General features: G+C 44.4%; 2 protein-coding genes across 10 annotated transcripts in view; one reads left to right on the top strand and one right to left on the bottom strand.

Annotated features, from left to right (window-relative positions):
- Positions 1-22,406, bottom strand: part of LOC109864001 (A disintegrin and metalloproteinase with thrombospondin motifs 7-like) — a 65,640-nt gene extending 43,234 nt beyond the window's left edge. The window contains exon 1 of one of the 4 annotated variants that reach the window (XM_020444760.1): positions 21,670-22,406. The gene's annotated coding sequence lies outside the window, so the exon portion shown is untranslated. Of the gene's footprint in view, positions 1-2,165; positions 2,183-2,321; positions 3,229-4,406; positions 4,626-21,669 lie in introns of those variants that run through there. The other 3 variants (XM_020444758.1, XM_020444757.1, XM_020444761.1) reach the window with 3 other exon arrangements.
- Positions 10,388-21,183, top strand: LOC109864003 (A disintegrin and metalloproteinase with thrombospondin motifs 7-like). 6 transcript variants are annotated; one of them, XM_020444763.1, is made up of 18 exons: positions 10,388-10,502; positions 10,796-11,171; positions 13,384-13,543; positions 13,893-14,197; positions 14,367-14,491; positions 14,552-14,698; positions 14,993-15,139; positions 15,596-15,743; positions 16,315-16,410; positions 17,021-17,230; positions 17,722-17,958; positions 18,341-18,464; positions 18,553-18,679; positions 18,888-19,008; positions 19,232-19,375; positions 19,463-19,581; positions 20,154-20,323; positions 20,441-21,183. In XM_020444763.1, the coding sequence occupies exons 1-18, from the start codon at positions 10,402-10,404 to the stop codon at positions 21,040-21,042; spliced, it is 3,459 nt and encodes a 1,152-aa protein (XP_020300352.1). In that variant the 5' UTR covers positions 10,388-10,401; the 3' UTR covers positions 21,043-21,183. The 6 variants fall into 6 exon arrangements, with proteins under 6 accessions (XP_020300352.1, XP_020300351.1, XP_020300356.1 ...); XM_020444762.1 differs by having other exon boundaries at positions 18,323-18,464; XM_020444767.1 differs by lacking the exon at positions 13,893-14,197 and having other exon boundaries at positions 14,371-14,491; positions 18,323-18,464.
- Positions 22,407-23,546: the final 1,140 nt, after the last annotated feature.

The raw sequence follows: 23,546 nt of genomic DNA, 5'->3' as shown, positions 1-23,546 counted from the left end.
GTCATCATCATCGTGCGAGTTTTCTTGAGCGCGTGACCGCTTTTTGTTTTTTTTTTTTTTTTTTTTTTTTTTTTTTTTTTTTGCGGAAAAAGAAGAACGCCGTATGTTATTTTCTTTGCTGACGCGAAGAATCGCGTTTCATCGGACTCGCGGAGTTAACGATAATTTAAACATCAGACGAGCCCCGTCTCTCCGCATCGAGAAGCGATGTACCTGTCCGTGTATGGCCCTCCTTAACGATTTAATAATTACGTGGCTCTCTTCGCGGAGTTCGAAACAAGTCTCTCATTAACTGCAAGCGTAATTTGTTGACTTTCGATTTGATATGCAACTCCTCGAGCAAGCCGATGTATCGCGCCGGCTGTCGGGTTATCATTATCCTGATACGTGTAACAACGTAATGACGTAAGAGAAGAGCCGGATCCTTTTTTTTCTGCATCCGGCACTTTGAAAGAATGGCGCACGATCTGCAAATAGCGGGTTTTCATTCGGCAAATATCGCTGACCCATTTCGATTAATTAATGCGCCGCGATCTCCGTGTCGCGCGGATCGGATAATTGAGAATTACACGTGCAAGCGGTAAATTCGATCCCGGATGATTTCACCCTCGAATTTACGTCGATTAAGAACGACGGTGATTTTTTTTCTTTTTATTTAATTCTTTTTTAACGGTTATTATATGCGCGGAAATTATTTATTGACTTTCGTTTTCAATCTCTAAAAAAAAAAAAAACTTATCTGCTATTTGTCATTCGGAGCGCTACGATGATTTGTAGCCGCGACCGATTAAGATCGTTTGATTATCCGTCGCGCGGGCGTGTCGTTCGATGAATAGACGACGACGTTCGCTCCATTAGGCGTATGTATGTACGTGTCAATGTAAAATCGCAGATGATCCGTGACGCGTGATACGATTCCTCAGGCAGTGCTTTCTGTCGCGCAGAAAAACAAGTCGGGCGACTTCGTTGATACGAATCTAGGCGAATCGTTGTCGTTCGTGGAAACTTATTAATCCGTATGAAAAATGAACGTTGTCGGCACGAAGGACGAAAGGCCAGCAGATATACGCTCGGACATCATGTGTGTATGGAAATTATTTTGCTTTTTCCACGACAACCATGAACGACATATCGGCTAATTATCGGCTAATTTTACAACTCGCGTCTAATAACATCTGTCATTTTCAGTGAAAAATGTGATTACGAGAAATTCGCGATAAGGATATAGTATGTGTATAATAAATGTTACGTGTGCGCCGCGAGGATTTCTCAGATAAATCACAACGCGCGCGTAAAATCGCACGCGTGTATCGCAAATAAATCAGCGATTCACCCGGTCTACTATTGAGAGATTTCTGCTTTTGCGGTAAAATAATGTAATTCGCGCAAATTCACCGCGGAAAACTCACAGACACGCATAAGCGAAATGTTCGCGCAGACAGACGTTGTTTGCGTAATCTCGTCGCGTGTTGAGATTTATGGACGGCAGAGTGTTCCTTTTTTTTTTTTTTTTTTTCGCGCGCGGCACTTCAGCACGTCGCGATGAAACTCGCGGCTCGAAGAGCCTGCCACAACCACAGCGCGGAATTTTATCCCTTCGTCCCGACACGAGATAAACGAGGCCGTTGACGGCGCCGACATTTTTCCGCGTAGCGAATCAGGCGGTCGCGTAAAAAGCGGGCCTGGAACCTGTTACTTTCCGAGCGGATTCGCTCGATCATCCGCGCCGGTTAACCGTTACCGAAGCTTTTAGTCGCGTTTACTTTTAGCAATGAAAAGAAGTAGATCACTTTTCGTGTTTTCACACGAGACTGTTATCAGTTTATACATCGACGTGTCGTGCATAAAAAGCAATGGAATCTTGTCGCGAAAGAGCAATTTATATCTCATCTAATTTTCGTATCAATAATATTTTTGATTGATGAGAGAAAACTACTTGAAGTAAGGTAAGGTGTAAATTAATTAAAAATCCAAAAAGATATACACAAAAATGCGCGATTACGTCAAACAAAATCGAACAATTATAAATCTGATATAGTCTCTCAATCGGTGATTATCGCGTTGACGATCCAACTCGCGTTTCGGAAACGACGCAAATTGCGGAGATAAACGTAAGAATTCCGAACGCGCAAGACGAATGCGAAACGTGCACGTGTAACTCTCACGTCGTCAGCCTCCGAAGTCGTAAGGTCCAGATAGATTCGCCATTTGTGAGAGACGTGTCGGTAAAAGCGTGTGTAACCACCGGCAGATACGCTCGTCACTCGTAAACACAAGGAAGATCGACGCGTATCAGCGATGCAAATGGCATATATACGTACCCATTGGCGGTGACGTCGCGGCGGCAGCACGTGGCGCGCGTTTCCGGAGCACCTGCGCTTCGCACACGCGTGCGAACACTTAGACCTGATCGTGCGCGTACTTTACGACAACACCCTCGGCTATATTCTCGGTCGAAGTAGCAAAGCCGTACTGGTCTCGCCAGCGAGAAGCCCGTCGCCCGAGAGGTCACTTTTCGGCCGGAAGTGGAGGCGCGTGTCCGCGCGAAATCGCGCCGGGGACGAGGGAGAGGAAAGGAAGTAAGAGAAAAGGAAAAAAAACTGTCGGAGAGTGTAAAACGAACGCAGAAGAGGTCAACGAAGAGGAAACGTGAAGAAGGCGGAGGAGAGATCGCCCCCGTCGTCGAGAAAGAAGAGGATACTAGGGGGCTCTTGAGGTCTCGGGGAGCACGGAGGGAACCCGACGCAAAAACGCCACGGATCAGGGAGGGCGCGACGAGAAGGAGAAGATAGACGGATAGAACGCGGATACCGGCCCGCCAGAGAAGTCGTGGGCACGATCGCCGTCACAACACTAGTAGCCTGGTACACTCTTCTAGTGGTACATACACACGGCCCGTCTCACTGTCTCCCTCGCTTCTCTCTCTCTCTCTCTCTTTCTCCCTCCGTCTCCGTCCCGCTCTCTCAACTCCTTCTGCATGTACGTGCGTTTCCTCCCGGTGCACATACACATTCGGTTTTGCAGCGCGCTCGCTCTCGGTGTGAACGCGCACGCACACACACGGAGCGCGCGCATATACATATAATCGCCGCAATGCCGCCGCGTTCTCGCGTACGTGTGCGTGCTCTCTCGCCTCTCTTTTTTTTTTTTCCGCCTCCTCTCTCGCGCCGCGTAGAAGGGAACTCACGTTCCCACCTCCTCCTACTCTCGTTCGCGTCTCTCTCTCGGCCGCCCGCGAAAGCACACACCGCGACAGGGCGATCTACTAGGTGAGACTAGTTCCTCCACCCAGCCGTGGACCCGTTTTCTGTGCGCCTCTCTCCTTCGGTCGCCTTCCGTCTCTCCCTCGTCGGCCGTCCGCGTTGTACGTCTGTCCGCCTCGCCGACTCCCTCTACTTCTCTTCGGTCGTTCTAGCGAGCAGCTCCTTCGTTTCTTGCGGCTCCTCTGTTTCGCGGTTCTTCTCTCGCGCGCGTGAGGATTTCTTCCTGATTTTACGAGCGCCTCTGTGGAGAAAAGGCACGCGAATTCCTGCTCTCGTATCCCCGATGGACCGTGCGAGGTGAAGATCGTTTCAAGAAAGCAAGAGGGAAAAAATTGAGATTTTATTGAAGCAACTTGTCTTCTTTTTTCACGAGTGTGCTTTTTCTCGCGTCGCCAATCAAACTGCGTAATTTTCTTGTTCTATTTTTTTTTGTTTTTTTTGTTTTTCGTTTTTGACGTTTGACGAATCTCAGTGGCCCAATTGATGGCGCAATTTCTCTCATATCTCTTTTTATGAGTGTTTTATTTTGTTCCTTCTTACGTCAGAAAATGCAAGAGGATGCTTCCTGAGTTTACGAGCTCTTATGACACGCTCGGCCGATCCTTTCGGATTAATTGCGCGATATACCGTTTTATCCTCTCGACGGGACTATTAAACCGATACAGCACCGGTAATACCTTCCCCAGACACGAAGGATAAAGAAAGAGAGCTCGAAGCGGCGGGAGCACGCGCGTCCGCGGAAGATAGAGATCTCAGCAAAATTAATTTCACCATCAGCTCGCAAATCCAACTTCGCTGCAGTTTTTCGAAAGAAAAATGTACGGATTAATTTCTTTCTTCTTTTTTTTCGCGCGTAAATCGATCTAATACGAGAATTAATGGACTAGAGAGATAAGTAGGAAATATGTGTAACGTATCCGTAAGAAAATATATTGAAACTTGTCTGTGTGCAAAAAGATCTTATCTGTTTTTCGTCTCTTCTTTTTTTTTTCTCGCGCCAACATCCTCTCCGCGCGAGTTTCTTTCGATCTTATTCAATTTTATTCCTACATCCTGTGTATATTTAATCTACGGATCGGGATCGGAGGGCGCGAGGCATGAGGAAAAGGTAAACATGATATCGCAAAATCGCGTCTATCCTACCTGACACGCGTTTCCACTGTCGATCCGATACTCCAATATGTATGCAGCGCCGGCTGTTCCTTTCTTCCACAGACAGTGATAAATTTATCGTTACGTTCATTCTTAATCCTCACGATCCCGCCGTCCTCCTTCGTACTCGCGTCTCGTTTCTCACGGCGGGATTCGCTCCGATTTCACAAGCGGTCCCGAGGTGCTCCGGCGCTCACCTTCGTGGATTGTATCTCCTCCTCATTGAGTTCGCTCGACCGAAATCGAGCCCATCGGCATCCCACGCGTAAAAGGAGCTTCGACGTGTAATGCCGAAATGGGAAGCGAGGTGGGATCGCACGTGTACAGCATTCAAAGAGAGGCCCGGCGCGGAGAGATGTCGACGGGATTATATACGAAAGCAATGCCAAAGCGGAATCTCCCGCTAAGGAAGCCGAGAACGTTGCAGCACACCGTTCCTGCTTTCGAAGATATAGTTCTTTTACGAGCGTTAAATGGATACGTTAGCCAGACGAAATTGATTGAACCGAAATGGCGGAGGAATAAAATGTTCGGTTCGATAAGAACGCGCACACTTGTACACTCCTTAATGGATCACAAAAAATATGCGTCATCAATAATCGAACAGCTATGTTTCGCGTAGCCGGAAGATTTAAGCTCTGCGAAGATTGAAGAGTTTTGAACAACTGACGTATAAAAAGCTGCACGCGTATTTCATAAAGAAAGAAGAAGAAGATGAAGCACGCGCGTGCGGAATATATCGCGCGAAAGTCGTTCTCCAGACTTCTTATCTTCCACTTTGAAGTTGCTTTAATGCGGCGGGCCATAACGCGGACGGAAATCCACTTTTATCAACTTTTAAACAGCGTTTTTATGTACGCGCGCGCGGCTACGTGATTATCAATTTAAATACGCGCGTGTAGATATATGTTCGCATTATCGGCGCGCCGCTTGATCTTGCTTAGCAGCTGCCTGCAACCGAAGGTCGTATCGATTCTAAAATCCGCGAATGCGGCCGGCCTACACGAGAGCGAGTTCGTAGGACGTGCGAATAGCTACCGGCAACCTGCTTATTATCAAGAAAGTCGTTGCCGAGGTCATACATCTTCCGCGGACAATTAATTCCCCGCCCGAGAACGACGACAGGCGGGCTTGTGCCGCGTGTGTTGTTTGTCGTCGTCGTCGTCGTTGTCGTTGTCGTGAAATCGTGTCACGGATTTTCAGCGATACACACCGATTCGACGACGGATACCGAGACAAGCGATAAATCGCATACGATCGCGGCAGAACCAATCGATGCTGAAGTATATATTACAATATCGGACGTTGTTCACCTGCGAGAAACGTAACTTCGACGACATCAGGGGACTCAATAACGCGTACTTGTCGGGCGTTGCAAAAATCGATCGACAATTCGCAAGCAAAGCGGTAATTCAACTCCGCTTATAAATCCGTATGCTCCGCGCGAAGCGATCGACACACCGCGCCCGATTAGTTAGCACCGCCCGCCACTTCCTACGGCGCTTATACCCGGTGGCTCGATGATATCGCGACGTATCATCGTATTATTCATAGGGGGGTTACCGTCCCGATGGAAACATGGTCCTGAAGGGAGCAAGACGGTGGTGCTGATTTTATTGCTCGTCGTGGGTAACTCTACATATCTCCGGCAACACGACGACGTGTCCCAAGCAAGCATCGCTCGCGAGTAGGTGCTCACCGCGGAGACACGGAGACCACCCACTCTCTATTCGCGGCGAATATCGTTTTTTCGCCTCTGTCCCCTGTAAAACTCGGCTTCGTGCGCGCACCGAGAAACCGTCCGTTCTTCGTGTATGACAAACGAACGGCCATAACGTTGAATTAACTCCCTGGCGACCGGTCGGTGTGCGTTTGATTAAGTCTACCGGAGCGTATCCGCCAAGATGCATTGAGTCTCCATTCATGTGCATGACACACGGGATACTCGCACCGGTACTCGGTGACGTGTAAGAGCTACATGGACGGTCACGGGATAGAGCTGTGTTAAAGTTGGCGGCTTTCTAGAAAAATCGTGGACACGATTGTCGACTCTAGACACATGTATCGACTAGGCTGTATATATTTCTTTAGCTCGAAAAATCGACATCGAATACACACACACACACACACACACACATGCCTACACTCGATATTAAACAAACTGTTGTGAGGTAACAGTTAAAACTTGAATTTCGCAGTGATCCTTTCTCCGGCGTACTTGTCATCGTGATCCCGTCAAGGTTGCAAAAACGAGCAACAAGCTCGGCCAGACTGTCGTGCGAGAGTCATTTAAATCGCCCACAAGGAGGCTAGATCGACTTCACCGACTCCCTTTTCGTGTCGCGCACGGCTGCGCCCCGGTGTCATATAAACAGGAATTAGGCGGGATCTCGCGGGGAAAGGAAAAGACACCCGGTCGGGAGAGACGCTCCTTATCTCTTTCTCTCTTTCTCGCTCGACGGTTCGCTTTATGCAAAACCCGCGAGTTACGGCCGTAAATAAAGACCGCGCTCTCTTGTCGTCGGCCGTTTAACATCGCGCGGGTTCTCGACACACAGTCGCGTGTTTTCTTTCCCGCCGGCGGCGACGCGACGTCGCATCGACGGAGGCGGTCGCCGCGTTGTGCCTCGGGGCGCACGTCCCTAGAGATCCCGGACCTCGGCAATTTAGCACGTTCGTTTTTCCTCCCGGAACGCGCTCTCGCGCAGGTAGGTCCTTAATTATCCGACTGGCCAACGACCGGTTGTCATCGACAGCCGGAATGACGAGCGCGAAAAGACCACCCGCTGCTTCCCGTCCGCATTTATCTGCGATGGAGTGTATCCGCAAGATTGACACAGCGAGATGACGGCGGAGAAGAAGAGAAAGAGAGAGAGAGAGAGAGAGAAGGAACGCGCACGATAAACTGCACGCGCAGCTGATAATAACGAAAACTGGATGGCGGATAAAAAAAGAAGTAGCAACTATGTGATAATGATTAGAAACAATCATACAGGAAAGAGTGATACATATATATCACCCGTATGAAATCCGATATAGATAACATATTCAATCCGAAAATCTCTAATGTAAAAGGAACAAATAATAGATGTGAATCCTAATGAGAGCTTATCGTAGCTGTATTTTGGTGGGCAAAACAAAGCTGCGGTGCAAAGCAGCTTGTTTCATTTTGCAAGCGATTGTTGCGCACGACTGAACCGATCGGTAGATTCTAGAATTTTTAGCGCCGGCGTTAATGGATCCTGCCGATTGTAGGATATATCTCCTCGTAATTTATTCATTGTCCTCACTGGGAAGCTATTGCGATCGTTGATGGATGGCGCCGCTGATTCGAGCTGGTCCCGGCCGCGTTGTTGTTTAATTTATTCATCGAACTTGCGATCTTTTTTTCGAGCGAAAATTTATGACGGTATTATTATGTTCTGTATGCAGAGTCATCGATTACCTATGCCGCCGTTCTTGCCGATTCTCGCGTCAGATAGAAGAGCAGCGTCCGTGTGGAAGCGCGTTTCGCTCCGCTGTCTCTTCGAGCTTTAACGGATAACAAAGCGTCAATTGTTCTTCGCTTGTTTGACAGAAGGGAAAAAAATTAGACTGAGATTAACCTCCGTCGGATCACTCATCTCGCGGCCGTATCTGGTCCAATTCAGATGAGGTAGCGCACTTGTATACACGTTGCTTTGAATAAGCGAGTTGAGAATAACGTTCGGTTCTTACAACCGTATCGTATTGTGAATACATACGTGCGCGTGCGTACATTTATAATATTCCATCAGTAAAGATAATATTATTACGTAACATATATCATCAGGTTTTTTTATTACCAGCACAACATGCTACGCGCACGCTGTTATTGTTTTTATTTCAACCAGTGTTGTGCCAGTAAACACAACCTGACACCGCGATGACAGCTAGTATATACGTCTTACAAACTATATAATACACATGATATACATATGAAAGATGTCAGAAATAACGCATAAGAATCAAACTCAAAAATAGAAAGAGGGAGAGAATGGAAAACCAACACGTGACTAAAGTCACGCGTCTTTAAAAACGTGACTAAAGTAAGGTCACATGACAGGGAAAAGAGTGAAAAAAAGAATTTTATATATTAATATATAATATTTTATATTTATATATAAAATATATACAATATATATAATATTATATATATATATATATATATATATCATAATCACGTGACCAAAATCAGTGATCTCACCGAAGTCACGTGATCAAGGTCAGCACCCTTACCGTAGTATATACATATATAATACATATAATACACATAATACAATATAAGGTATAACATTAAAAAATATATACTAAGATTCAGACAAAATGTTGCGCCAAATAAACTGTCTCAGAAATAAACTGTTGTCAGAATTTAGTCAAGAATATGTATTTTCAAGAATAACAGGTTGTTCTGAATCATCTTGTATATAATATTAGTATATATATAATATGTATATTTAGTCAAATGACTGTAATCACGTGGTGTTTTTTCTCTTTTCCCTGTCACGTGACTTTAAAAAACGCAAGAATACTTTTGGTTTTTAGTGTTTTGTTTTGAAGCGATTTAGAGAAAATCGAAAGTAATTGGTTCAGTCGTTTTCGAGATATTGCTCCATAAAATCTTCTTACTTCTCAATCGCATGAATTTCGCGTATAAGAGGCACGACCGGCAACAAAGTCGCGCTCGACGTCTTGATATGTACAACATGAATCGAGAAACACATCCTAGAAACGTCCAATCAGCGTCGTGATAAAAGTGGCAACAATCAATATCGAGAGACTCGATTGTGACTATTTACACACGCTTTTTCTGGCAGGAGGAGGAGGAGACCTGAAAAGGAGATTCTGTTCCTTGACCGATACTGTTGTCGATTTTTCTTTTCTGTCACTGATATTGAATCAAGTGCAACAAGTGAATGCAAAATGCCGCGACTGCAAGCTGAGCGTAAAATTGCATGAACTTCGTCGTCGATAATGCGAATAGTAACATTTGCGTGCTGTTCAGCGCGCAAGCTCTCGACTTTGAAATGTTCATTTTTCTGTGAAATTTAAATACGCTCGTTCGCGCAAATTTTCAAGTTCCAATTCGTCTGTTGCTTTATGCTCCGTATTTTCCGATAACGTGGTTCCCGCACGAGAGAGAGTTTGCAAAATAAGGACTGAATGGTAACATAACGAACGTACGATATCAAATATCGTATCGGAAAATAGAGGTTTGATTTTGCGGTCCCGGTTGAAAAGTAGCCTCATAACGAGCGAGCGAAATTCGCGTCATATTAAAAATTTAATTTTGCATATCAACCTTGTCTCTTAAAAAGATCACATGTTCAAATAAATTCGATATTATGGGATAAAAATATGCTAAATTTGTGATACGGTCGTGGAAAATATTCATAAATCGAAAGAACGCTCTTGTAATTTATATATGATAAGTCACGATTCTCTCTCGATCAGTCGTATTATCCCTAATAATAACGTGAAATTAGTTCGCGGATACAGTTTTTAACATCCTATTTATTATTTTATGCAAATCCAAATCTCTTGGCACAAATTTGTTAATCGTACTGCATTTATTTTATCTTTTTCGTGCACTGATTGATCAAATAATCATAGATTTTCAGTTTACATTAATAACTCATTCGATATGCGATATTCTCTCTCGCGATTATCTCATTATGACAATTATTACAAACGTGTATGACAATATTTTATCAGAATATTAATCGACATTTGTGTCATCGCATTTTAATTGGATCATCGATATTATTACGCAAATCGGTGCGCATAAATAAATTGTTTGCATTTTCTGGTTACGATATGTATACGGATATGTATACATATATGTATAAATATGTATGTACATATACTATATGTGTAAACTATTGAAACGACTTCGTTCCTTCATTGTTTGCCGACATCTGGCAACTTCAAGCACGTATTTAGGTTGGTTCAGCTCGAGCCACTTATAATGATGATATTCTTAGCATTTCCGACGCTTTTCTTTGTGATTGTTAATGGCGATTTGCTCGAAAAATATGCCAACGCACCCGGAAACGTATACCATGGTAGGTAAGTGCATTCACGGTTCGCAATTGCTATGAATTGCCGCGACGGAGCTTGAGTCTAGACCATTGTCGAGATTTACGGGCTGAGAGAGAGAGAGAGTGCTCGTATTCTTGACAAAATTACGATAAAACACAATAACTTAATTACAATGACAACGCGGAATTTAGTTAGCAGTCGCTGAATTTTAAATAAAAAAAAAAATTAACTTGTTCGAGTAAAGAACGTTGAAAATCTTCCGAAAATCCGTCAAGTTTATTCGCGACGTATTTTATCACGTGTCAAACGTACCGAACCAGATACACCCGTGACATTCGCGAGCCCGAGTTTCTGGTACCGAGACGAGTGCTCGAGGACGGCAGCTTCAGCACGTATTCCCTGCCGAATTTCTACGACCGCCGAGAGATCAGCGAACGCGGGAAGCGATCCCTCGGGACGGCCGATAAATTGCACCTGGTGCTGCCCTTCAACGGAATCGATCACCACGTGGAGCTCAGCCCGTACCATGAATTTATCTCGCCCGACATGGTGGTGGAGACACGGGGCGCCGGGATCAGAACTAATCTCGACGAGGGTTTGAGATTCAGGAGGGCGTCCGATCGGCAGTGTCACTATCGCGGCGCCGTTCGAGGCCACGACAATTCCAGAGCGGCTCTGTCTTTGTGCGACGGCGTGGTTAGTACAACACACGTCCCGTTTCTGGGGATGCTAACTTACACCGAGAACCTTGATGTTAACGAACCGAGAGAAGAATCTTGAGCATGTTCGTGCTCGGTTGCGTTGATATGATAAATGTTATTATCGAGGTGTACCGTTCAAAGTAAGGAATTTATGGCAAACCGCCGAGAAATTAGTGTCTACGGATCCTCTTGTTATTCACAATGCGTCGTATGCCGCGATGCGATATCTTTTTTTTCCGACAACACAATAGAGAATTAATTGATCGTTTAAAAAAAGCACATAATTATTGTACAACAGTCATGACGTTTTTTTTTCCAAACGAAAAAATCCGTTCAATGACGTATCTTAATATATTAATCCGGCATTTGAATCGAAAGCCGGAGAGATTTAACATTTTTATGCATACGCGGCTTGAGCGAATTGTTACTAATTTTGACGAGTATTTGCCGTCGGAGATAGAGCAGAATTTTCAAGTGGCTGCGAGCGTGGTTGGTTCACATAATGCGTTCCGCGGATTCCTTCGGGAGGTTAGCGTTAACGAAGCGAGAGGAGAATCGCGAGTGCAGTCGGACGGATATTGCGGAAGGGTTGCTCTGAAACATTTCTAAATCCCGTCGAAATTCGACGAGAGAGTATTTCCTACATTTTTCTGTGAGAACGGTTCCCTACGTTCCACTGCATACGCGCGGATCATCACGGTAAACATGGAGCCGAATGTAGTGCACATATTCAAGAGAGCTTATGATGCAATAGCAATTTATAACAAAGCTTTTCGTTGGGTAATGCTAGAAAAGCTATTTTGGTAACGCGCCACTCTTTAAGCACAAGAGCGTTGGACGTCTGAGAAATTGATACTGAAATTATTTTGGCAAGATCTCTCGAAATCTCATTGCATAACATATATTTATTTATTTATTCTTGTTTTTGAGTTATTAATAAAACTCGAACACGTCCTGCATTTACACCGCAATTTCCGTCCGAATGTTTTTTTTTTTTTTAGGTTATCATAAAGTTCACGCGGATTGACGAGTATATGTATAAAATTGTTCACAACGTACTGATTCACATGTAAATTTATTGTGTCAATACGCATTTTTTCGAAGTGCGTAATAGAAAAGATCGACTCGATCGTTCTTGCGTCGCGAAACGCGTGTATTACGCGGCCACTCAATCGGCGCAACAACGACGCAGTATTCATTGTGACGTACTTCACTTCAGCCATTTGCCAGTTTGAACTGCGCGATGGATTTTCCTGGATAGTAGTAAAAATAGAAGAACGATCACTGGAATCGCACGTGACACCTGTAAACATGTTATTGAGACACTTGATCCCGTGCGAAAAACGTGTTGTGTTTTCTTCATCATTCAGTTACAAAAAATCAAAAAATTGAGTTTTGATGACCGAACTTTTTGTCACAAAAACGAACGCATTTCGTCGAATATTTGCAGCTGCAATCACATTCTCGGTAATCTCAGTGATTTCCAACCGCGACTCGTTGCTACCAGAATACAAAAAAAAAAAAAAAAAAAAAAACAACGATTATGCGCGCAGTTAAACTACAAGTTGCGTTAAACGGATGGAATGTCTAATTGATTTCTATTAAAAGTTGCGACGCGTATAGACTACGTGCAATTGCGATCCATAATTTCTCTTCGCAATCAGTATTTATTTGTTCATAAACGTTTTCTGAATAACGCAGAACGTTGCGGATCGATCGAAATGTCATGTAGAATGTGACGTGTTTGGCCTTTGCCACTTTGACGTCGACGTTGTCGACAAACGCCATCGGCTCCATCAATCTCTTGTGTGTGTGACATTTTCGACATATTATAACATATAATATTTTATATCCCATATTGCCCAGATAATTTCCTTCGTTAATTTCAATCATTTTATGAATCTTAATTCGCGCGATACATGACAAGAAACAAATAGAATTTGCACGACGCGTGTGTGCTGATAAACACGTGTGTGGAATTTTACACGCCAATTAGATGTGTGTGTATGTGTGTGTCAGTGTGTATGAAGAGAACGCTGATCTTTATATATATATATATCCGTATATATATATATATATGTGACTTGACTTTCACAAATAACGATTTTACATCAATCGAGTAAACATGTCGTATCACAAGTGGTGTCGATATTTTATGCGCTATCGCTATTATTATATCAGTAATGTGACACACCTCTCGCGCGCAGGCTGGATACGTGCAAACTAATCATGGACGGTACTTCATCGAGCCAGTATATCAGGCGGAACCCGAGGCGGACGGCCGGCATATTCACGTAGCTTATAAACGAAACGCGCCGTTTGAAAAAACATCCGACGCCTCATCAAAACGACACTGCGGGACCAGCGGTACATTTTTCTTGATTATATTACATTTATATAATCGTTTAAACAGTTTCTAATTGAGTTAAAGCTGCACTCTAATATTTTGGCGACGGATTGCATTCGTCTTGTTCGACATTTTTTTTTGTTTTAATTTCATTTTTGCACACAAATAATTTGTTAAACGAAAACCGGGAAGGTTGTTTACGCGACCCACATCATTTGTTATTTCACTTTAACTTGAGGCGATATAGTATAGCTCGCGTGTCGCAGCCGTTTATTATGTAACGTAACGCGGAGAGGATTTTGCATAGTTATACGAGCAAGTGACAAATAGTGGCGCATAGTTTGTGGAAGCTCATTCCCGCTTTAACAGACAACTGGGAGTCCGCGTGGGCGGAGCAGTTGGCTAAAAGGCAGAAGCGGCTAATGGAAAATAATTCTCTCAATGTGAAACGCGATAACCCGTACACGCCGGGCACGCACAGCATACACCGTTACATAGAGATCGGACTGGTCGCCGATCGGAGATTCCTCGACTTTCACAACCGTACCGATTATGAACAGTACCTCTTGACGGTCATGAACATGGTGTCTGACTTTTATCACGACAAGTCCGTGGGAAATCAAATAGACGCCGTTTTAGTGCGCATGATATACTTGGAAAAGGAGAAAGAAGAGGTAATGTTACGAAGACACAGATAAAAAAAAAAAACCGATAAGTTTGTTTCTGTAGAAGAGCGAAGCTAACAGCTACTTCTCGTCGTTGAATTTTTTATAATATAAGAAGGAACTTTAAGGTCGTCGACACGTCTGATTTATCGAATTTCGATGCTATTTGTGCTCGTAGATAGATTTGCTCATTAGTCCGGCTGCCGAGGATACGCTGGAGAGTTTTTCGAAATGGGCAGAGAAAATGAATCCGAAGGATGACAAGCATCCCAATCACTTTGACATCGCGGTGCTGGTTACGAGGTAATTTTCTTAAGCAAAGGTTCTGATCGTCATACTCGCGTGTATATGTGCTCACGACAGGTACGACATTTGTTCGGAAGAAACCAATTGCGACCTGATGGGTCTGGCGCACGTCGCCGCGGCCTGTGACTCGGCAAAGGCAGCCTGCATCAACGAAGACAGCGGGCTCTTGCTCGGCATCGTGATTGCCCACGAAGTTGGTCACGTGTACTGTCCATGCGTCTCTATCACGCGAAGTATTTTTAGACAACGATATAAGTGCTAAAATTTAAAAAAATCTGAAAATACTCGATTGAAAAAAAAACTATAAATATATATATATATTTATAGTTTACAAGAACTTTTTTTTTTAACGACACTTATAATCATTTTTCATTGATACTTTGTGCAATTATCTCGATAACGCGCGATCGAGGAGAAAAAAAATGTCAAAGGTTTATCTTCCTTTACATAATATTGTAATATAGAGGGTGTTTTGACTATGAAAATCGTATTTTATAGCATGGGTTGCTCTCACGACAAACCCGAGATCAGCGGATGCCCATCGATGGACACGGATGATAGCTACTTTATTATGTCCCCGATCGTCTTCTTATACACGATACGATGGTCGAGCTGCAGCAGGAAATTTATAACAGCCTTTCTCGAGTAAATCGAGTTTGTGTATAAGTAATAGCCGTTTTTTGATTACTTAATGATGCACAGCTTTATGCAAATATATGATGATATGCTCAACGCGCACGCAGTTCCGTGAAAATATTATTCCATCGTAAATATATGTGGATTTATGTTTGATTGGTCAATATTATTCTCCTCTCCATTAGGTATTTCTACATTTGTCATAAATTTCATCAGCTAATTACCGCATGACATTATCAACGAATTGCAGCGAAATTAATCTTGTTTATGCAATCCATTCGATAAATCTTTTTTTTCTTTTTTTATTCTAGAAGCATAATAATTCCGTTTTGTTTTTTTTTTCTTACACACAAGTTCTGAGATTTCTGTTGTGTAGAAACGACCATTAAAAGAAATATTAATGCGACATTTAATTCTGCAAATGTAACATTCGCATTCTGATATGTAACATTTCTGCAAGCAAAGAAGCGGTTTGGGCGAATGCTTGACCGACAATCCGAGAAATCCTCCAGAGAAATTAAAATATCCGGACATGTTGCCTGGTGCAATGTACGACGCTACCTACCAATGTCAGATGACGTTTCCCGACTCGCAAGAATGTCCGCAGCCTCAAGTAAAAAATCTTTTATAAGCATCGACCTTAATCGCATTTTAGCGTTTTCTATCCAATTAACGCGAGTCACGTTTTTTTAATGTCATTACTAGTGATATTTTACCTTCTCATTAAAATCGATAATTTCTCTGTCACATCAACTATCAGCATTATGAGTTTTTCTCGTCACTTGCTTGTCGGGAATCACAAATGGCTTTTATTATAATCTCTTGTCATTTATCGTACAGTATCTATATACATATATATGTGTGTGTATATATAAATATATATATATATATATATATATACACACACACACTCACAGACATATATATATATATATATATATATATATATTATCTTTCGCGCTCGATCGCACTGACGGAATATTCATACTCTGAATAAATCACAAGACGTTCGGCGTGTGTGAGTATTCGTCTTCGTCTATGTTAGCGAAATTTCGGAAATCGCTGCGTTTACAGAGCGACAAATTCGATCCCGCTGGAGATTGCGCACGTTTCTATCCCTCGCGTTCTATCACTTCGAGACTAATCTGATTAGAGCTCTTCAAGATCAACGGTGTATATTTCAGGTGAGCGGTTGCGAACGGCTGTGGTGCTTGACCAACTCGAGCTGCTACTCGAAGGGAGCGCCGAAGGCGGACGGAACGAAGTGCGGCGAGAACAAGGTACGCGTAAGTTACGTAGAACCTGTTCCCCGGGCGAAATATATTCCCAGCTCAGATTATTTAGCGGTCGCTTAGCGTCGTTGTTTATGCATCCGCCGGTATTATCGAGGATGCAAATAATATGCTGCTTCGAGGTGGCATCAATTATCGAGCAAACGTCTCTCGTCGAATTGCAAACGCGAATGGCGCCTCGCGTCGAAAGCCATTTGCAATTCGCCTTCGTTCGTCTGTCCATTCGTCGCGAGTACGTCGTCGTCGTCGTCGTCGTCGGAAAAACATTAGCGGAATAAAAGAGTCTGGTTTCTCTCTTTTTCTCTCTCTTTCTCTGCAACGTGAGATTTATTAAACAACGCGCGCCTGCGTTGCGCGTATCGCTCCTCGCGCGCGCGGATGTAGATTTCGTCGCCTTCGGGGCGCTCGCGCGACCGGCGGACGTAGATTTAATCGCGCCGCTGAAATAAATTGAAGTGTCAAGGGAACTTTGCGCGCGCTGGAAATTGGTATTCCGCGCAAAGTACGAGACGGGGAGTAGCCCGAGCGTGACATATTGCATTCTTCTAACTCGCGGAACAAAGAATAATATGGAGTGCGTGCGCGCGAATCCTCGCAGTGGTGCATTCACAAGAAGTGCGTGGACATGGGCACTCGACCGGCCGCGGTGCACGGCGGTTGGGGCGACTGGGGTCCCTTGGGTCCCTGCACGAGAACCTGCGGCGGTGGTCTCAAGTATTCCGAGAGAGAATGCGACCGACCGGTACCGGCGAATGGCGGTAGATACTGCATCGGCGAGAGAAAGAAACTTTTTACTTGCAATACTACGGTAAAACTGCAATCCATTATCTGTTTGTTGTGAGTTATGAGCTTCAATAATTGAGCCTCGCTTACACAGTCGTGTATATAAATGTGCTTTTCGACACTTTCGATCTATTGTTCGAATTATATATTACTTTAAACTACACACGTATACGGATGCACGTTTTCGTTTTATTTTCGGTATCACGGCGAGACGGACTGACAGCGTTTGCGTTGTCACGTGAATTTTACGGGAGTTTTATGTTTCACCACCGACGAAAGATACCGATGCGGTAAAAGACAACGCAAGCGGTGCAGCAGCGCGACTGTTGCAAATTCAGTTCGAGAGAAAGACTATTATTGCCGCAAGCTTCTCCATGACGGAGCCGGCTGCAATGTTTTAATTCTTTTTAATCGCGCGACGATTCTCCGCGTTGTCGCAATTTTCTCTGTGCGACGTTCCGCGCGGAATTCCGTCGCGCACACATTCGCCGTAACGTTTCGCGTTAAATTGCACAGCCCTGCGACCCGACAAAACCGCCGTACCGTGCGATGCAATGCTCGGAACACGACAACGAGGAGATCCTGACGGACGGGCTTCATCAATGGAAACCGTACATGAACCCGAAATTAGAACCCTGCGCTCTCTACTGCATCAACGAGAAGCATACCTACGTAAAGATCTCTCCGACGGCGAACGATTCGACACCGTGCAAGCCCGGGACCAACTACATGTGCATCTCCGGAACGTGCAGGGTGTGAAATCGTAACTTTTTCGGAAAATAGAGTCGCTCCGCTGAAATTTAACGTTATTCGTGCTAGGAGCGCCACGTTGATTCGATAAAATTCTTTAGCCAACGAAGTCAATTTTTGACTTTTCTTTTATATTTATTATATTTGACAGTTTAAAATATTAAAAATATGTAATTTATATCTATTATTTTTTACTTTTCTACTTTTTATAAAAATATTTTTTAAAATATGTAAAAATTCTTACTTAACAAACTATTGCGTAAAAAGTTTTTTTTATAAAGATTCTCCTTTTAAAATAAAAATTATAGTTTTATTGTATGTTTCTCTCTTTCTTTCTCTCTCTCTCTTCTAATGTTTGACGCGATAGAATGGTTTCACGCTGCAGAAAGTCGGATGCGACTGGGTGATAGACTCGGACGCGATCGAGGACAAGTGCGGTGTGTGCAAAGGCGATGGAACGACATGCAGCCCGGTAGAGGGCGAATATACCGAAACAGTGAAATCGAGTGGTAAAATTTCAGTGGATTGCGCCTGCGGCTCGCCAAACGAAATCGAATAATTCTTTCTCGACGATACATCGTCCGTCTCTCTTTGCAGCGTATGTGAAGATCGTGACAATACCACGGGGAGCTCGCAGTATTCATGTTTTCGAGAGAAAACCCAGCGAGAACATCCTGGCCGTGATGCTAACAAAAAATAAAACATACTGCATCAATGCAGACAAGTGAGCTTTTGCATGAATCGTCCGTTCTCTCTCTCTCTCTCTCTCTCTCTCTCTCTCTCTCTCTCTCGTTTTTTTGTACTTAATTTACGGCACCGATTGTGCACAAACGTTCTTGGGAAAATTGATACGTGCACAGTACATTTCGTAACGACGATAAACCGCAGCGTGTTTTTACGGCGCTTTTATGACGTTGTCGTTTGCGTTGTAGCCGCGAGTTTAAGAGCGGAGATTACGAGTGCGCTGGAACGATGATAATCTACACGCATCCGGAGCCGGATAAAGAAGTGGTAGAAATGAAGGGTCCGATATCTGAAGATATCGAGATACAAGTACATAACACTCTGTGTCCGAAGAAATTACTTAGTTTTTTTTAAGGATACTTCATGCTTCAAGCGATATATGTAAAAAAACAATTATACGTCTTACCAATTTTCTTTTAACGATCTGTAATCTTCGCGACATGTTATGTTGGCGATGAAATACAAAAAATACTGAATATTTTTTTTTTTTATATCGAAGTTACATTGATCCTGTAACGGTTCTTTCTTTTAGTACGTGTTCTTCAAACCCCAAGACAATCCCGGAATAAATTACAAGTACTACGTGATGTCGACGAATACGTCGTACACGCCTAAGTATATGTGGGACTTCGTCGAGTGGTCAGAGTGCAGCGCTAAGTGCGACGGCGGCACGATGGTAATTTATGTGACGACATTACATGCGCGCGCCCGCGCCTATAACGCGACCGCTTTTATGCAACGGACGTGTCATCGATTTGCGCAGATCTCCGAGGCGTCGTGCATCGAGGAGCAGGGCGGACGTGTGACGCCTAACTTCTGCGACGGAATACCGCGTCCGGAACCGAAGAGCCGCATCTGCAATCAGACTCCTTGTCCCGCCAAGTGAGTCGCAAGTTCTAGAACGTAGAAAGCGAGTTCCGCGCAATGTCGATCGAAATGTTAGACAATGCGATCGTCGATATCGCTTCACGCGATAAACATTCGTGGGAAGGTTTTGTCGGACGGAATAATAGATTTATTTAAATCAGTATGCGACAAAATAACACACACAGCACACGAACAATGTTTTTGATTCAAAATATGTAACAATGTATTCGAGAATTTTTTAATTGTTTTTCTATTTAATTGAATCGTGTGACATCCATTTGTTCTGACGTTGAATAAAATATACATGTATATCTCGTCGCTGCTCCGCCCAATGGCTCTTTCTATGGCGACGATGCCGCGATTGAAATCTCTCGACACCTCTATTGGCTTCCGCTCGATCGATCTTAGTTCCTTCTTTAAACGATGACGCGCACTGCCACGCAACTATGCCCGCATATGTTCGCCGATAAATAAGATGTTAACTCAACATCGCATAAACATCGATCTAGCGTATATTAGCGTCGGCGCGATTTACAAATCTGATGTAAAGCAAATAAATTCATGTCGTCGGTCTGTCGATCGTGTAGATGGCGAGTGAGCCAGTGGAGCAAATGCAACGCGTGCGACGGGAAGAAAGGCGTGAGACGTCGTAAGGTCCAGTGCGTGAGACCGAGCGCTCGACCGGGGGAGGACGACGTGCAGGCAAATCTAAACGCGTGCAAAGGTCGCGTGCCGAAGCAAAAGGAAGAATGCATAGGTACGATATCGCGATTTTTTTTTTATTCGGAATATGTTCGAATTAACGTAGATGAGATAAAAATTTCAAACCACGTGACAATTTCGCGATTTTGCAAACAATTGTACGCAACTCCAGGTACAAGACCTTGCAGAACGATGTGTCCCAAAAAAACTCGACAGTCCAACGCGCAAGAGCTTACGGATGCAAAGGAAAGAGCGAATTTATCTTCGGACGATTGGCGAAAAATGATCGACCGACTTGTCGATGTAGGTCTGGCTCATTACTTGGATAAGTCCCGTGACAAGGTGCGCGACGACAAGCTCGAAGGGACGAGCGCCGATCGGGACTTCCGACGACACCTTTACGACTGGGCGATGACAAACGAGGACAAGCGTAAGCGCACCTGCGTAGCGGACGAGAGATTCACCACAATGAAACCGGGATCCATCATCAAGGATTCAGTGCCCATCGAGCGGATTGTAGTGCTGGAGGCGCCGTACATGGACGAATCCCTCCAGTCTAATCTGTCGGACAAAGCGTTCCACGAAGCCGGCGATCGCGTCGGCGTTGGCATCGACACAAGCCAGCAGAAGATCTACAAGGGCGCGCAGGCGATCAAGCTTATCGAACAGTTGGCTCATCGTGATTCGACAACGCGTACAACACGTATTACCTCCACCACCAAGAGCGATGATCGCGGCGCGTCAATCGACGTCGCGTCGGAGGAAAGCCGTTGAGTAGTAAAAAAGTGGAACATTCGCACGCGCAATTTACCTTCGTGTCTCGAATTGTCTCAAATTATATGTATAAGTTCGTGAAATAAATTTAGATGTGAATTAATTAAAAGTTAAAACACACAAGCACGTGTACACAGGACACTCGCATTATACAGGACTTTGGACGTTCTGTCAGACTCTGTTACAAGAGCGTTATTACTTGCTGATTCACGTCGTCGTCACGGCGTGATTGATTAACATGACAGAACGAAGGTCGTCAGGCCGAATAAAAAAAAAAAAAAAAATATACATGTATATATTACGAAAAGAGTCGCTCGATGAACGAAAGATATCACGCTCACGCGATATGACCGGTTGTCCGCGACGTTTGCGGTGGACTGATCGACGGGCAGACAGACGGACGTCAGGGAGACGCACGTCTGTGGAGCAAAGTATACAAGCTCAAGATTAATGACTCGCGCGTTTTTTGCCACTTAATCTTTATTGATACAAGAAAATGTCGCGCGCCAGACACTTCCTGAAGATACTCTCTCAGAACACGGACCATTAAGAGGGGAAGAGCCCCGGGAAGAACGTTCTACAATCTCGGATCATTACAAAGTATCGTTCCCGCCATAAATAACTTACTAACGACGAATCTGAAAGATCAATGCTCGGCGGCGAGACTTGTTAGTGGGTCGCGGAGAATCATCCTCCTCGCCCGTCGCTCAGGTGTAATTTATGTCGCTCGTTGTTCTCGTCGGCGTATAGCGCCGCGCGCATATTGAGAGATTATCTTCGGGTTCTTTCTCTAGCGGATCTATCGCCGCTTTTATCGTCAATTATACGGCCGTGTTAGTCGTTGACTCGAACAACGTCGCTGATTTAATCGGGCGATTTATCTTGCGACTCGCGCGACCCGCCGCCCGATTGTCATTCGGCTTGGTTTGATGCGGTGAGTTTCTGCCGTTTTGATCGTTAAAATCTGATACGCTTGTATAAAAGCGCGCGCGCGCACCGCGAGTATAATTCGATCGTATAACGTAACGGTTGTTTTTATCGTTTCGAGTGTACCCGAGGGGATCTGCATGCGCGCGCGCGTGTCCCGCAACGCGTTCTGATGCCGTCGTTCTACTCAACGACTCGTAAAAGTCTTCTTGATGGATCACATGGCCATCACTCGAATCGACGCAGATTCGTCTTCCGAACGTGCGCTCACTTGTCCGGTCTTCGGCGGAAGACGTCGCTTCGAGACGGAACAAACGCTCCTAACATTGAGAAAAATCAATACCCGCATACGTCTTGTGTGACAATAAATTCTTCATTTTTTTTTTGTTTTTGTTTTCATCGTAGAGTCGTTTCAATTTTTTTCTTTTGATTATTTGATCCAATTTATCATGCGATACGTGCGCGTTGCTTGCGAAAGAATGCGACTTCGGGTGCAGAACGCGCTTCTTCTTGAATTCTCTGTATATATCTGAGGGCGTCCATGCCGATCAGAGTGAATTCCGTGCTGTTTTCCGGTGGCTGAGGCTCAAAGTCCTTCGGAAAGTTCGTAATGACATTCTTCCGATCGCGTTCCAGAATAATCGTAAGCGTCAGATTCCGAATGTCTTCTTTGTCAATCACAACCTCACCCTTCTTGATTTTACGCACGCGGATCTCGTCTTTATTATTCGCCGATCTCTTCTTGCCTATCTCGAAGCGATCTTGATCGGATCCAAGTGAATTTCTAATCGAATTATTAAATGGAATTAAATCCGTTTTCTTCAAAAGCGTATTGACGTGTTCGTTTTCGATCGGACATGACAACCCGGGTGGATTTTCAGCTTGTCCCGCTGGCAAAGAGATATTGTCCGGATGCGGATTTCCTACGGAGTCATCGTCGCTTAAACTCGTCTCGGCGGATCTTCGAACGGTCTTAATGAAGTCGTTTTGTCGCGTTAGCACATTCGATCGAGCAGCGAAGAGTCCGTGTTTGCCGTCGGCGGCACTTCTGTCCTCTCGTCTTCGTCGGCTGGCCTCGCAGAACTCCGTCTCCCTCGGCTTCGGTCCTTGGCAGTAGCTGTCCTCGATCACGTCGACATCCTGCTCGCCACGGCCGACGGGTCGTATACATTTGACAGCGCGCCTTCTCTTGCAACCTGGCGTGCACGGTGTGCAGCCTTGCCAGTCGCCAATGATCCACCTGGAATCGCGCGCGACGATAACAAGCAAGATCTTAATTAGTCGGCGACGGGTTGGCGACGATTATCGCGCGGCGTCGTGTTCATTCGTTAGTTTCTTAAGATAAACGCGATTCTGCCCGACGACGCGTGGATACGGCCGACGAAATACGACGGTGATACGAAAGCAATGTTTGTGTAAATGTTATCGCTATTGCCAACAAGTATGACGTAACTCATTCATAATGTTATTTAGTTGATTTCTCGCGTTTTATCTTTATGATATTGAAGATCCCGTAGTTACGTAACTTTTCTGTTTATCTCACATGAATTAATAAGTTCATAAATATTTCAAAGGTT

Source organism: Pseudomyrmex gracilis, unplaced genomic scaffold (assembly GCF_002006095.1).
Source record: "Pseudomyrmex gracilis isolate BER0280 unplaced genomic scaffold, ASM200609v1 scaffold_15, whole genome shotgun sequence".
Lineage (NCBI taxonomy): Eukaryota > Metazoa > Arthropoda > Insecta > Hymenoptera > Formicidae > Pseudomyrmex > Pseudomyrmex gracilis.
The sequence above is the reverse complement of the archived record's forward strand: the minus strand, read 5'-3'. Positions and strand labels throughout refer to the sequence as shown.

Coding starts and splice junctions, on each gene's coding strand:
- LOC109864003 (XM_020444762.1), top strand. CDS start 10,402: ATGATGATATTCTTAGCATTTCCGACGCTTTTCTTTGTGATTGTTAAT. Junction 10,503..10,795: donor GGAAACGTATACCATGGTAG/GTAAGTGCATTC, acceptor GTACCGAACCAG/ATACACCCGTGACATTCGCG. Junction 14,492..14,551: donor ATCGCGGTGCTGGTTACGAG/GTAATTTTCTTA, acceptor TGCTCACGACAG/GTACGACATTTGTTCGGAAG.